The sequence below is a fragment of the Scomber scombrus genome, chromosome 18 (assembly GCF_963691925.1).
Source record: "Scomber scombrus chromosome 18, fScoSco1.1, whole genome shotgun sequence".
Lineage (NCBI taxonomy): Eukaryota > Metazoa > Chordata > Actinopteri > Scombriformes > Scombridae > Scomber > Scomber scombrus.
In genome coordinates this window covers 26,901,991-26,917,311 of record NC_084987.1, presented here as the reverse complement: position 1 = coordinate 26,917,311, position 15,321 = coordinate 26,901,991, and the positions used below count along the sequence as shown (strand labels likewise).

Sequence of the window (15,321 nt, the reverse complement as noted above, 5' to 3'; positions counted from 1 at the left end):
ATTTTTACATATGCACTAAAATATTATTATTAATATTATTATTATTATTGTTAGTAGTAGTAGTAGTAGAAGAACCTTTTTATTTATTTATTTAAAATGTTAAAATTAATTTTATTTTATTTTATTTTATTTTATTTTATTTTATTTTATTTTATTTTATTTTATTTTATTTTATTTTATTTTATTTTATTTTATTTTATTTTATTTTATTTTATTTTATTTTATTTTATTTTATTTTATTTTATTTTATTTTATTTTATTTTATTTTATTACCGCTTTAGAATTAATTGATTGGCTCAGCAGCCGTGGTGGGCGGCACCAAACCTGCTCGGAAATGTTCCCTGACAGACAGCTATGAATACCAATAAACACATGTAATTCTGACGTCGTCGTATCTGTGCTTACGTGGAGACAGGAAGTGGTACTCCTGCCGGTCTTCCGGGTTGGAGATCCTGCAGCTGAAGTTGTTTTGGAAGCTGCGATGGCCGAGGATCCTGCGCTGTCTCTCCGGGTGTCGGAGATCAAGGACCCGGCGGTTCTCTTCGAGCGCTACAACACCGAGGAGATCCGCCGGATCGAACGCAAAGTCCGCGGGGAGATCGAGCAGAAGAAGGAGGAGCTGAGGCAGATGGTAGGGGAGCGTTACCGGGACCTGATCGACGCCGCAGACACCATCGGAGAGATGAGACAGTGCTCCGAGAGCGTCGTGCAGTCCATCCAGGACATGCACCAGTACTGCCACAGCCTGAAACAAGCCAGAGCCGCTGTGAGCAGCTGCGGACAGGAGGTGAACAGCTCAGCTATGTCTCACTGTAGTGTCTGCTGAAGTTCATTTAAAAATCAGGCAATTCATGATTATATGAAGGATATGCCAGATTACATACTGTCAGCACAATATTATTTGACACTTAATGCGACTCAAAGCGAATCAGTGATAAATTCGGTGTGGAAACATTGCTGCACAGATCATGTGTGTGTAACTAATCCCAACTTTTAGAATTGGTCCATCGTTTATTTTCCACGCCTCTTGCACATCTCAACACACAGAGGAGGGCGGCAGCGAGCAGCCCGACACACACATCTGAAATGTGAAACTTTACTCACACGAGTGGTGCAGGTGCATCAATTATGTGCCGAATTTACCAGAAGACCCGGTTGATGTAAAAATAGCCTGAACAATGTTTCCTGCTTGCTGTGTATATTTGCTGACATGCAAGGGAACACAAAATTATAATATTTTTGAATGAAATTTTTGTATGAAATTCAAGTCCTGTGTTTTTAATTCATCATTCTTATACCATTACACATCTCTCTCAAATAAGCAAACAAGCAACCCTTCTATCTAAAATCTAATCACCCTCCATTGTTTAAAGTTGTCATGTGCCTGTGTCGTCCCACTGTAGAGCCAGAGGCAGAGGCAGTGGCAGGAGAAGTTCTACACTATGGCTTCTCAGATCAAGCTACTCTTGGAGATTCCAGAGCGCATCTGGAGCGCAATGGAGGCATCACAGTACCTCCAGGCCACTCAGCTCTACCTGCTGTGCTGCAACCTGCACAGTTTGCTGCAGCTGGAAGCTGCTACAGGGGGACACTACAGCCCTGTCCTGGCCCGCTTCCCCATCCTGGTCCGGCAGGTAGCCACCACAGGACACTTCAGGTACTGGATGTTGTTTTTTTCCCACTGAAATAATTAGTGATGGGTCCACATGCAAACTAGATCCAGTTATTAAAACTAAACCATAGATCAGTAAGCATCCCATCCTCTCCCAGGTCCACCATTCTCCTGGACAGCAGGTCTCTGCTGCGGGGCCGGGCGGTGTCAGACCAGGCCATTGCAGAGGCCCTGGTGTCCACTATGCTGCTGGAGGGCAGCTCACCACGCCAGGCCCTGGCTGACTTCTTGTTGGCTCGCAAGGCCTCCATCCATCAGCTGCTCAACCAACCACAACACGGTATCATACTATTTGTAACATATGCTAACATTGCATTTTAATATCAGAGTGTGCTTTCCCTGAAGTCATTGAGGCAAGATGTGTAGCTTGAAGGCTTTTACTGTGACAATTTAGCAAATGTCTGTGTAAAGAAAAAACAGTGTATCAGTTCATAAACACGTGTATTTGTATCCAGGTGCTGGGATCAAGGCTCAGGTGTGCAGCCTGGTGGAGCTGCTGGTGACCACTCTGTTCCAGGCCTACGCTGTCTTCTACCTGCCCCCAGAGGGAGGCCCCAGGCCAGGAGAGGGAGTGCTGAGCTGTGGCATGCTCTTCTCTATCCTGGAGAACGTCACTTCCACCACACCTGCAGGTGAACAGCTGTGAAGTAGAACACATCAGGACACATTTGAGTTATTTCCTTAGAGATAAGAGCAATCAACAGGCCCCAGTGTTGTATTTAAGGTTTATTTGTCTGTAGCATGAACTACCATAGTACTTAAAACCTAATCTAATTAGCAAAGTCCATCCATCTATATATAAAACTCAACAGTAAAATACATAGCAGCAGCAGGATATGGTAAACAGTCTCTTATAAATATGTATAAGTTTGCTTTCGCAGCATTGCTCACTATTTTTAACATGCTTCTCAAACTGTAGATGAGAATCTAACATCAGGCTGAGATATTTTACTTCTGGAACCTGTTCAATACATTCATATTTTCCTTTTTGGAAATATAGGCTGTAGTTGCTCAGTCTCCACTTGCTTCATTTACAGGCTTTCAGCATTCAGGTTTTTGTTTGTTTTGCCTGTTTGTGCACTGGTTTTGACGCACCGCAAATATCAGCATTTACATTAAGTAGATAGGAGAAATATCAGTGTTCCTGGGATATTAGAACCATGTTGATGAGACATATCAACTATTAAAAAAGAATATTTGTCACATCTATTGTTTGTTATAACCATTTGGGATGAATCTGATCTGAGTTTTTGACTGAAGAAGAAGTGAATTTCTTTTTAATGCATATTGCCTCTGTTTGGTTTAAAGGGTTTAAATATAGTTATAGTTTAAAATGCATGAAGAGTAAAATAAGAAACACTTTACTGAATCTATTCACTAACGATCACGTTTCTCTCCTCAGCTAAAAGCAGCAGGAGAGTGTTGCAGGAAGAGACGAGTACAGGCAGCTGGTTTAAGTACCTGCCTTCCTCCATCACCGAGTTCCAGCCCGCCCTTCGCACCCTGGCTAAGCCAATCCAGAGCGAGCAGCTCCGTGACACCCTGCAGCAGTGGATCAATACGTAAGATACTTCTTTTTCATATTTGTCCTGATCACAGTTTGTTTTTTAAGAGCAGAAATCAGAATCAGACTCCCATCCTGCAGACACTGGTGATGTTCTTAAATACACTGATTAATGATGGAGTTGTGAATGGAATGTCACTTTTGCTATACATCCTGATTGTATGCAGGCTTATGCAACTCTGCTTTCTAATTAGCCTTCATTCTCATATAGTGGCCTTTATTTACATCACCAGCAGACAGAACCAGGCCTTTAGTCCTAATCCTTCCTGATCCTCTGTTAGACTGCCTTCATGTTTACACACTATACATTACTACAACACTCATTTTTATCACAACATGTCTTACTGAACACTTTTTCTGCCTTGAGCTGATTTGAATTACTGTTTTTATTCAGTGATGAATTCCAGTTTCTTCTTTGCCATTTTTATATCACTGTTGAGCAGCCACTAATGGGACTCAACACTCCATGCATAGAAGTTTCACATTAAATGCAGCTCATTGGGAATGATCCTTTGCTGTCTGACTTTTAATGTGTAAATCTGTAGGAAGCTTTAAGTTTGACTGATTGTAGATTAACATCGATTGAAAAAAAATGAGAAAGCAGCGAGTGAAGCAGAAGAGAAAGTAAAAAAATAGAAAGTGAGGGATTTAAAGTTTATATAACATGAATGTTGTTGAACTGATGGAGTTAGTGCTGTGCTTTCACCTGCAGTCGGCTTTTATTTGTTTGTTTGAATGAATGAATGAATGAATGAATGATTGAAGCATAATTCTAAAAATGTCTGTATGCTTTTGATTTTCAAAATATATTACTAAAGATGAGATAAGATATTCCTTTATTAGTCCCATGATGGGGAATTAATATTATATTATATTATATTGTTTTATATTATTCAAGGATTTTACTTTTTATTCAGCCATGTAGGTACATGAAAGAATGAAATACAGTACTCAGGTCCTGGTGAATTATATATACATCAATATATACACATACACATTAATATACTATTTTATATATATATACACACACACACACACACACACACACACACACACACACACAATCATCAAAACCATCACTGTTGAAGTTTCAGTACCTTCCTAACATCTCCTGTGCTTCCAGCTGTAAGGAGGACATCTGTCGTGGTGTTGGGAGCCTGCTGGTCTATGTGAAGAGCCTGAAGGGATTGGCTGCCATTAGAGACGCTGTGTGGGACCTCCTGTCCACAGACTCCATCAGTCAGCACTGGAACACTGTGTGCCAGCGCCTGCTGGAGCGCCCCCTGGCTGTGTGGGACGACTTCCTGCAGCAGCTTTTCCTTCAGCGCCTGCAGGTTAGTGCTCTGTAATCTACATGATCAGGTCTCTCCATTGGTGTTTGTGCCTCTTTGAAATTCTGTGTTGTGTTTAACCTCGCCGTACTCACAGGCCTGCCTGCTGATACGCTTAAAATTGTGCATATTGTAATATTTCAATTATTCCTTCCTTCCATTCCACAAGGCCATCACCAAAGATGAAACTGAAGCCATCTCGACGAGCTCTGTCCAGCTCCTCACCTCAGCTGTGAGGGATCTGGAGGTCCAGGCCACCCAGACTTCTTCAGGTACTAACACTGGCTCAGGCCGCAGCGCCCAGTACGAGGTAGATGTGGCTTCCTTCTTGTGGTCGGAGTCTCCAGGGGATCTGCTGAGCGATGCAGGGTGGGTTAACGTTACCCAACGGGCGCAGCAGCAGCAGAGGAGCGGTCTTGCCATGAAGACCCAGGCCCTGACACCCTGCGTTCAGAACTTCTGCTCCTCCATGGACGCAAAGCTAAAGGCCAGGCTTGATGACCTCCAACACTACCTTCCATCCCAGGACACAGGTAGGTGACGTGTGCTAAGTCTGCTGAAGCTAATGCAATGTTAAAATGCACTGCCTGATGGAAAGTGGGTTGTCATTCTCAACTCAGCTTTCTTGAAGTGGTTAAATCCCCCAATGTCCAACATTTGTCATTAAACGTACTGAGGTTATCAGCTGCCTCTATGGGTGTTGGCAAAGTTAAAGTATCTGATGGTAAGGGGCCTCAGAGTTTGACCTCAGGACCATGCCTTCAGTAAATGCCATTACAAAGTGGACATGGATCATATGGGGAAATTTAAATAGTGTGGTGCATTTGGTGTGAAAGCACAGATTTCATCATGAGGGTGGTGCTAGAGGAAAGGTCAGGGGGTTACTTCAATCAGCAGGGTTTACCAAGAATATCCACATCATCATTTATGGAGTCAAAACTTTCTGTGCAAAACTGACATTCTGACCTCGAGGTAGTGTTAGAGGAATGTTCATGGTGTTTTCTTCTGAGGATCATAAATGTGAGTGTAGTTAAAGTAAAGGTCAGTTCATCCTTTGGGAACCATGAGCCACCACCAAAAAAACAATTACGAATCCTCATTTTAGTTCAAGGGGCCACATAGAGGCCCAGTTTGATCTCCATCTATTAACTTAAGAAGAATGAGTTCAGTTTCAACAATATCACATCGTTTTTTCAGATTATTTGCAAAGAAGCTGCTGATTGGCAACATTTTATTTATGTTCAATATATGAATGTTTTAAATATGACCACAATATGTATTCATTGTTTTTTCAGAAGATTCTATTCTGGTCAGGGTGGGAAAATAAACTTTGAAATTACTCTTCTGCAATTTTCATACTTTGCAAAGTGGGCCGGATTGGACCCCTTGGCAGACCAGTCCTGGCCCGCGGGCCGTATGTTTGACACCCCTGTACTAGAAGGATTAAAATACATGTTTCTCACAGGATGAATTTCAATCATCTTGTTTACTCGTTGACATTTCCTCTGGCGCCATCATCTGGTCAAAATTTAAATTTGTCCAATACTGATGTTTCTGACTCAATAAGTAAAACATTAATGACATTCCCATCAAAGTTTACATAAATAGCTAAAACTGAATGATATCTCATGTTGAGAAGATGGTGCAAGTAGTGATAGATGTTTGTCCTTCTCTTTCAGGGTCTGACTCCATCTCTGTCACAGTATCATCCTCTGGACCCAGCGAGGGCTCACCAGCGTCCTCGTTCAACCGCTTCACAGACTCTCCGGCGGTGGAGGAGGCTTTACGTGAAGGCTGCCTGGCCTGCGTCCGCCACATCCTGTCCTCCATCCGCTCCGAACTGACCGCAGCATCTCCGGACCCCAGCCCCGCCTGCCTCAGTTCGGTCCTTTTCATGGCCAGACTGTGCCAGTCCATGGGTGAACTCTGTCCCAACCTGAAGCACTGCATCTTGGGAAAACAAACGGGGTCCGAAACCATGGCCAAGGGGACCCCCAGGCAGGGGAAGAAGCTGGGCAAAGCCAGGGCCGCCGCGGAGGTTAGCCCGGCTCAGGCCAAGTGGGCAGGTCTGAAGGAGGAGCTTCTCAACTGCAGCATGGAGGCCTACCGAATCTGGAGCTGCGCCCTCTCCAAAGTCAGACATTGTCAGAAATATAGACATATATTTGTGATGGCTTATTTTATTGGCTGCATGTAGTATGAAATCTGTGTTGTGGGGAAGAGTGTAGAATCCTGATTGGCAGAGATAATCAAAACTCCTTTCACTATTTAAGGATCTTCCAATGCCTAAGACCACTGGGATGGAGAATAAAAGAATAATTAGCATATGGAAGAATAAAAAATAAATAAATAGCAGCAATTCAATGGAAAACAAATCAGTGCAATGAGGTCGACGATACAGGAGCATAGCAGCAGAATAGCAGCATAAACATTTTTTAAAAAATTTAAAGTGTAATTTGTAGCATAATAACGCACAAGTCTGAGTTCTCAGGAACAGGTGGAGACCAAACCAGAGCTAAAGGAGAGTTCATGTTGGACTTACTTTCATCAGAATGTTACTGAAAAAAATCAATGACTGTAGCTTTAAATCGTTATGAGTTGTTTCTAGACCTGGCTAATAAAACTGTTATGTTGTGCCAGGTGCTGCTGGGTAAGTTTGGCACAGCTCTTCATGCTGAGTCAGCTGGTGCCATCCTAACAACAGCAACTAACTGGGAGGATCTGGAGATCCAAGAAGAAGCCGAGTCGGGGAACAGCGTCACATCTAAAATCCGTCTTCCGGTCCAGGTGAGCAGCTCACAGCGTTTAACAGAAAGCCGAGTGATGTGTGATGATACATTTAACAGATCTGACGTTAAGCTTTGTGTCTTCTGCAGCCGTCGTGGTTTGTCCAGTCGCTGCTGTTCCAGCTGTGTGTGGAGGTGAACAGGGTGGGGGGCCACGCTCTGCCCCGGCCCACCCTGCAGGAGCTGCTACAGACCTGCCTGAATCAGGCCCTGCAACACTACAACAGCCTCACACAGCAGGCCCGCAGCAAGGTAACACACACACACACACACACACACACACACACACACACACACACACACACACAAGGGACATTTTTTATGATTTTGTTAGTTCTTGATGTTGAAGTTACCCTTTAAGTTAACTGTTGCTGTTTGATAGTTCAGCTTGAGGGACAACTGCAGGTTAGAAGGAGATGGAAGAATAGTAAGAGAGACTAAAGCATTGAGAGATGGTGATGGGGTGAGGAGAAAGAAGCAGGAAAAGAAAGGAGGAGCAGAAGAAGAGGAGGCAGATCAGAAAAAGGGAGGGTAAAACAGGAGGAAGAACATGGAGCGGAAGGAGTAAAATTATTATTTAAATTTCTTAGGATCTCTATTAGCTTCATGAAATTCTCTGCTTTGTTGTGTGTGTGTGTGTCATCCTGCGTGTGTGTCATCCTGCGTGTGTGTCATCCTGCGTGTGTGTCATCCTGCAGGAAGGTGTATTCCCCATGACTCAGAACAGAGCTTTGCAGTTGTTGTTTGACCTTCGTTACCTCAGCACCACACTGAGCAGCAAACCAGAGGAGGGCAAGAGCTCCAGATCCCAACAAGACCCGAGGTAACACACCCCAACAACTGTCACATGCAGTCATTTTGGTGCAAAGACAGATTACAAAACAGGAAACTGCTGCTCCAAAATGATCTGATCTGAAAAGGGTGTGCAATCTTCTGCACTCAATGCTTCTCTTCACATTCTGCTTCATTCATGTGTTTGTTTGTTTTTTTTTTATTCAAAAAAAAAAATCATCTGAACCATGAAAAATAAGAGGAAGAAACATCAGCAGTTGAAAAGTTCACTCAGTCATATAACTGTAATAAAAGCATTTCAATGTCAGACATTGTGGTAGTTAATGAGCTTCAGAGAAGGCGTCTTTGTTCCAGTATTATGGTCTTCAGTACACAAATACACACACGGCTGTGTGGCTGGAATTCCCAGGAAATACTCACTTCCCAGTATTTAACCCAAACGCACACATGATTTCCTGAAGCAGTGTTGAGAAATAGAAGTTGAAGAAAGTTAGAGGACAAAAAGCATTGCATTAAAGAGCTGCAGCTGCTTTGACTGTGACTCCCAGCAGTGTTTAAAGGTATTTCTAAAAGCTTCTAAACATCGTGCTGTGTGTCTTTCAGGATCAGCGAGGTCTGTGATTGGCTGGAGAGCTTCATCGACCCCTTTGACCTGGACGTGTTCACAGCGCCGCTGAACGCCAACCTCAACCGCCTGTCCCAGAGGACCTCGGTACTTTCAAAGACAAATCTTAATGATTATGACATCATCATCACATCAGGCCTGAGATGTCGCCGTTGTCTGGTATCGTTCTGTATAGGGTCGCTCTGTTGCCTAACGTTGTTGAACGGTTGATGTAACGTTGTGTTTCAGGTGCTGCTGGGGCTGCTCGCAGGCTCAGAGAAGCAGTTTTCCTCACGGAGCAGCGGCGTGAACTCCCAGGAGCCTTACAACATCCTGCCACTGACCAGCAGTCAGATCAGGTCAGAGATCAATACGAGGTCATAGAAGTTCATACAAGTACTCACAATAAATGACTGACATTAATATAATGAATATAATGAGCATAAATGAACCACAGCATCACTGAGCAGATGTGTTATCTTTCACTCTCTGTGTGTTATCTCAAGTTCCTGGAGGTCAGTACTATTATGTTGATTAGTCTATATATATATATATATATATATATACTTAGTAAAGTTCATTAATTACATAATGATCATAATAAAAACAAAAATAATAATAGTGATAATATTTGTAATAATGATGATGATAATAATAATAATAATTGTAATAATACTAGTAATAAAAATAATAACAGTACACATAATTAAATAATAATAACATCAACAATAATTATAAAATGTATAATAACCATAATAATAATATCTTTGATAATAATAATAATAATAGTTGTAATAATATAATAATAGCTTTAATAATAATAATAATAAAAATAATAGTTGTAATAATATAATAATAGCTTTAATAATAATAATAATAATAGCTTTAATAATAATAATAATAATAATAGTTGTAATAATATAATAATAGCTTTAATAATAATAATAATAATAATAAAAATAATAGTTGTAATAATATAATAATAGCTTTAATAATAATAATAATAATAGCTTTAATAATAATAATAATAATAGTTGTAATAATATAATAATAGCTTTAATAATAAAAATAATAATAATAATAATAGCTGTAATAATCTTTAGCTAAATATAAGGGATAAACAGTTGGAATGGTTAGGTAATAGTATGTTGGTTATGTGAAAATATATTGTAACACTATCAACTTTTAGGTCATTAATAGTGTTAAATATTGTGGTTTGTAATCCATTCATAGTTGAGTGGTGATGATGAAGAGTGATGGTGCTGTGGGGGGGAACAGTCCCCACACACAGTCCACTCACAGCTGTAGAATGGTTTCATTGTGGAAATTCCCCATAAACACTCATGAAATAACACATAAAACATGGATGTAGTTGATAATTATACTGTAACAATATATGGAGGTATTACCTTCACAACACAGAGGTCAGGAGGAACTGTCTCAAAGGAGGGAGGGGTACGGGAGTTTTTTTATAGTTCTCAGCAGAACAAAGAAGTCTTAAATTCAGCCTATTATGTTCATTTCCAGCTCTGTATTTTATTGTGGGACTCCATTAGAGAAGCTTTGCATGATTCACACTTCATAACAAGTTCTCTCTTTGGAGAATAGAAAAGCTACCAACTGTCCCTGCAGTGTGCTTGAATAAGCCATCAGTGATTCCAAAAATCATTGTAGGGGCTCTATTCCAAGTGCATTTTTTTTATTTTTAACTTTTAAAGGTGAATACAAACCAGTATTGTGATGCTGGATCAACTGGAGTGCATTAGTAAGCTTAGACTAATGTCATTTTGTATTGTACGGCAGAGGAGACACAACTGTGGATTCTGAAACCCTTTTTTCTCCGTCTCATTTAAATCAACAAGCAAAGCAACCGAATCATCTGTGACCACAGTACCATCACCATGAAACCTTTCCTCATCTGTTCATCACTCCTGCTCTTTTTCAAACTATTCATCTATCCGTCATATCCTTTAAGTCTTATGTAACTGGAGATTGATCAATATTCCAATAATAGGTTTTAAACCTAATAAAAAGGTTTTCAAATAGGTCAGGCCCAGAATATATAACTAAGTGTATTCCTGCCAGATTGACTGATGGTGACAGTTGACCAGGCTGTGGCTGTGGCTCAGGAAGTAGATCAGGTCATCCACTCATAGGAAGATTGGTGTCTTGATTCCCGGCTGCTCTAGTTATAGATACTGAACCCCATATTCCTCCCAAAGGCTGTGAAAATATATATATGTGTGTGAATGGATAAATGTGGCTTGTTGTGTAAAAACACTGTGAGTGGTTAAAAAACTAGAAAGGTTCTATATATCTATTCTATACTCCAAAGTCTTTGCACTCAACTGGATATAACTTACCATAAAAACCAGTAAATAAGTTGCACTGGTGTATAAGTCACAGTCTATTTTTGGGGGGGTGACTGGTTTATTTGAATGCATCAGTAGCTGTTCTTTTATAAACACATATGTTTATTAAAACACATTAAAACACACATATTACATCTGAAACAGTGTGTCAGGTTAATGGTTAATGGTCCGGTAATGATTTGGTTAACTGAACTGGGCCGGTATATTAACTCAGACTGGGTTGGGGTTAGGCTGAGTTTCAATTCAACCTTTAAAAAAGAACACAGTCACTTTACATATTTGATACAGTGTGTAGCTGTGTGAGTCACTGTGCACAAATATTGCACCCAAGTCACGCTTCAACATCCGTTTGTTCTGTAAATACTGAAACATCACAGCTACTAGTGTCTTAAATACTTCTGATCAACACCCACATGTGAAACCTTCTGGGGTTTTTTTTTTTTAAATTTCTCTGTACAATGTACAGCAGTAACAGGTCTATTTTTATTAGCTGCCAACACAGCTGGAGCGTGCAGTGCATGCCTCATACCGCTGTATAGGACACACCCCAACTTTTAAATGAAATACATTTGTATCAAAGGTGCATCTGTGAGGCTCCAATGCAAGACATCCAAAAGACTTCTGTTGTTGATCGCAAAGATGATCCAGTAGCTCCAGTGTCAGACAAGATTTCATAGGCCGTGGAATTTAGGTGTCTTCAAGTTTTGATCCAGCAGTCCAGTATATGGTGGAAGAGAATGACCCATAGCAGCTCCTTTGTTGTCTGAAGCTATGGATGGAACGTACCTCCTGCAGCTCAGTTTTCACATGTGTTATTTCTCTCTCTCTCTTTCTCTTTCTCTCTCTCTCTCTCTCTCTCTCTCTCTCTCTCTCTCTCTCTCTCTCTCTCTCTCTCTCTCTCTCTCTCTCTCTCTCTCTCTCCCCCCCCCAACTTCAAATATTGAAACTTGCTGAGACCACTTGTCATCTTTCTTCCAGGCACTGTGTTTGCATGTTGGTAACCTGGAAAGGCTTACTGGGACACTTAATGTAACAGAGCCATTGTTCATCCATAAGGTCCATTGGTGAAGCATTATACTGCTGCCGTATTTGTTGGTCTCACTGTTGGGGTGGACCATATTTGGATCCGGTCTCATTATTCTTGGGATATTTTCTGGCTAGTTCCTCACATCACTTTCAGATTCATTTAAACCAGTTGGGTTTGGTCCTTTGCCCCCCCCTCCCCAAGGGACCAAATCCCAACTGGCTGTGGTTCAGGAGGTAGAGCGGGTCGTTCACTAATCAGAAGATCAGTTGCTCCTCCAGTCCTCATGTCGATGTGTCCTAGGGCAAGATACTTAACCCCAAATTGCTCCCAATGGCTGTGCCAACGGTGTATGAATGGTTAGTCTCCTCCTGGTGAGCAGGTAGGCACCTTGTGTGGTAGCTCCTGTCATCAGTGTATGAATGTGTGTGAATGGGTGAATGAGATGTAGTGTAAAAGCACTTTGAGTGATCATAAAGACTAGAAAAGTGCTATATAAGTACAGTCTATGTACCATTTTACCTGTGAAGCACTCTAACACTATGGCAACAATTCTAATTCTTAAAGTTTGTTACTTGTGTCTGATATCATTTTTCCACCAAAAAAAGTTGAATCCTCTTTTTAAAAAACCTTAAAATCATATCTATGCTTTCCTCATTGAAAAATCCAGGATGAATATACACATAAATCCATATTAGTTGGATATGTGATTGATTTTATGTTACATTTTTATATATATTTACTCATTCCACTCCCAGTTTCTTTTCATGTGTGTGCATGTGAGTGAACGGACAGATGAGTAGAGTGAATGGGGTACAGTTTTCCTTTTAAGAGAGACAGCAAAGTTCGTTCTATGTAAAAATGCAATGACAATAAAGGTATTCTATTGTATTCTATATGAAAACAGTATGCCTAACCACCACTATGATTCTGTCCTCTGCAGGTTCGGACTGCTTCCTCTCAGCATGTCGAATGTGCGGAAATCCAAGTCGATCAGCAGAGTCTCTGATGTTCCTCACCAGCCGGTCAGTAACTAAAGCTGCAGGACATTTTAGTGTTTTTTTCATATGTTAACAACCACATCTCTCTTCATTTCTCTGCTGCGTTCAATTGTTTTGTTCCATCTTGGGTAAATGTTGTCTGTTGCATCCTCTGCCTTCCCAGCGTTTTTGAGTGCGAGAAACCCAGGCAAGTTCATCAGTGTGGGTTTATATATATGTGTGTGTGTGTGTGTGTGTGTGTGTATTCGATGTATCGTCAGTAGTGCTGCAGTTTTGGTGCATTTACAGTGTGACAGCGCATTATTAATCAATGATATGATTCTTGAGTTTGGATGCTGTTCTGCTGTGCTCACTAATGTCCCACGCTCTGGTCGGGCTCGTGAAGTAGCTCAGGATCAGACTATTGGCTGGAGAGTTTAAGCATACAGCAGTGTACATTGACCACGAGGCATTCTTAACCGTATAAGAGGACTAATCCCATTTTGAGATTGACTCATTATTACAAAATTTCAGGTCAACAGGATTTTGCCGCTCAAATTGGGATTTGTCCAAAATTAGCATGTAGGCTTCTTTACAATTTAAAGGAATACACCAGATTTTAGTTAGAATGTCACATTTTAAGGAACACTCGAAATTTTGGAAAATAGTATGTTTTGCTGTCTTACCAACAGTCAGAAGTCACTCTGTGCTGAGTTAGCTTACCAAAGTGCTCCTGAAAGTTGGTAAGACTCTGGGTGAGATTGCAAGCTTCCAAATATTTCACTGTTTCCAAATTTGTCAGTGTTCAGAGATAAGTCTGTAGACCCCAGAATAATCCAGGTTTCCTGTGAATCATTGGCTCAGGTGATCCATATTAACACTCAGTAAGAAACTGTATAAAATCTGTTAGCTCCAATAAAATGAACGTAGCTCTCCAGCAAAACGGCTTTAGTTCTCTTTATCTTTACGATGACATAACGCTAAGGGTTAACTCTCACTATTCATTTTGCATGCTAACATGATATGCTTTAATTCAACAGTTAGCTTTAGAGCCGAACAGCTTGAGCTAATGCTATTTGACATAATGAAGTGTTAGCATGGAGCATCAGAGTCAGGGATCTACCTAGTCCTGATCCGGGACTGTCAAGCTACGTATCACTACTGATGGTCATCTCCTGGAACCTGAACTTCTTAATCACTCAAGAGCTCATAAAACATTTGGAAGAATGTTCTGGCGTTGAAGGTAGAAATCAATGACATTAGGCAGATGTAAATAACAAAAATCCCAATTTTTAGTCAAATGGTCTCTTCCATTAAAGTGAATGTTATTGAATAAACCACACACTGTGAAAAAGACCTTTCTTGTTCAGAGAAAATTACATTTTTGGGGATTTCTTTGTAACTTGGCACCTGCCTAATGTTGAACATTCGCTGCCATCTGTTGAGGTTCATTTTTGAGTGACTGAAATGTCCAGATTCCAGAAAATGGCCATCCAGGATACACAGTGTGATGGTCCTGTATCCACCATGGTGTTGTATTTTCTCATCATTTAACTATTGACGTGACCAATTGAACAATCTACCATGTTTTGTCCTTCCTCCAGCAGGCTCATCCATCCTCCACAGCACACAGTGACAGCTTCCGGCCAGGCAGCCTGTTCAGACAGCTCGCAGATCAGGATGAAGACACAGCAGCTCCATCTTTATTCAAACTCAGCTGGCTGTCTGGCATGGCCAAATAACCCTTTAATGCTCAACACTTTTTATTTGCCTTTGCAGAAACTTTGTAAAAAAAAATATGTATAGTAAATATAATTTTGTCTTTGGAGAAATGTCTCGTGTGATTTAATTCACTTCGCTTGAAATTTGAAGGATAGGTACACAGTTTTCAAGTTTTCCTCTCTGTAATCATTCCTCCTGTTCATACTGAATATTAAAAGATCTCCTTCAAATGTGCTTTCAATGGAAGTGATGGAGGACTAAATCCACAGTGTGTCCACACAGTCATTTCAAAGTAGATGTGAAGCTTATATGAGTCTTCAGCAGTGTGAGTTAGTCATATCAAGTGATATCTGACACATTTACAGTCTTTTTAGCATCAGATTCCCTCTTAGTGTTTCCCTGTTGAGCTGTGGTGGAAGTATAGTAACAAAAAGACTTTGGTACTAAAAACACTGTAACGTTGAAACATAGAAG

The 15,321-nt window shown here is 40.7% G+C and overlaps 1 protein-coding gene across 4 annotated transcripts; it reads left to right on the top strand.

Moving 5' to 3' along the window:
- Window positions 1-451: 451 nt before the first annotated feature.
- Window positions 452-14,947, top strand: cog1 (component of oligomeric golgi complex 1). Of its 4 annotated transcripts, XM_062439463.1 has the most exons (16): window positions 452-787; window positions 1,404-1,657; window positions 1,771-1,952; window positions 2,128-2,304; window positions 3,075-3,234; window positions 4,360-4,570; window positions 4,737-5,100; window positions 6,247-6,701; window positions 7,208-7,354; window positions 7,444-7,605; window positions 8,052-8,176; window positions 8,749-8,857; window positions 8,999-9,108; window positions 13,089-13,170; window positions 13,310-13,333; window positions 14,730-14,783. In XM_062439463.1, exons 1-15 carry the CDS (start codon window positions 482-484, stop codon window positions 13,316-13,318), a joined length of 2,853 nt encoding a protein of 950 aa, XP_062295447.1. In that variant the 5' UTR covers window positions 452-481; the 3' UTR covers window positions 13,319-13,333; window positions 14,730-14,783. The 4 variants fall into 4 exon arrangements, with proteins under 4 accessions (XP_062295447.1, XP_062295446.1, XP_062295445.1 ...); XM_062439462.1 differs by lacking the exon at window positions 13,310-13,333 and having other exon boundaries at window positions 1,410-1,657; window positions 14,730-14,947; XM_062439461.1 differs by lacking the exon at window positions 13,310-13,333 and having other exon boundaries at window positions 14,733-14,947.
- Window positions 14,948-15,321: the final 374 nt, after the last annotated feature.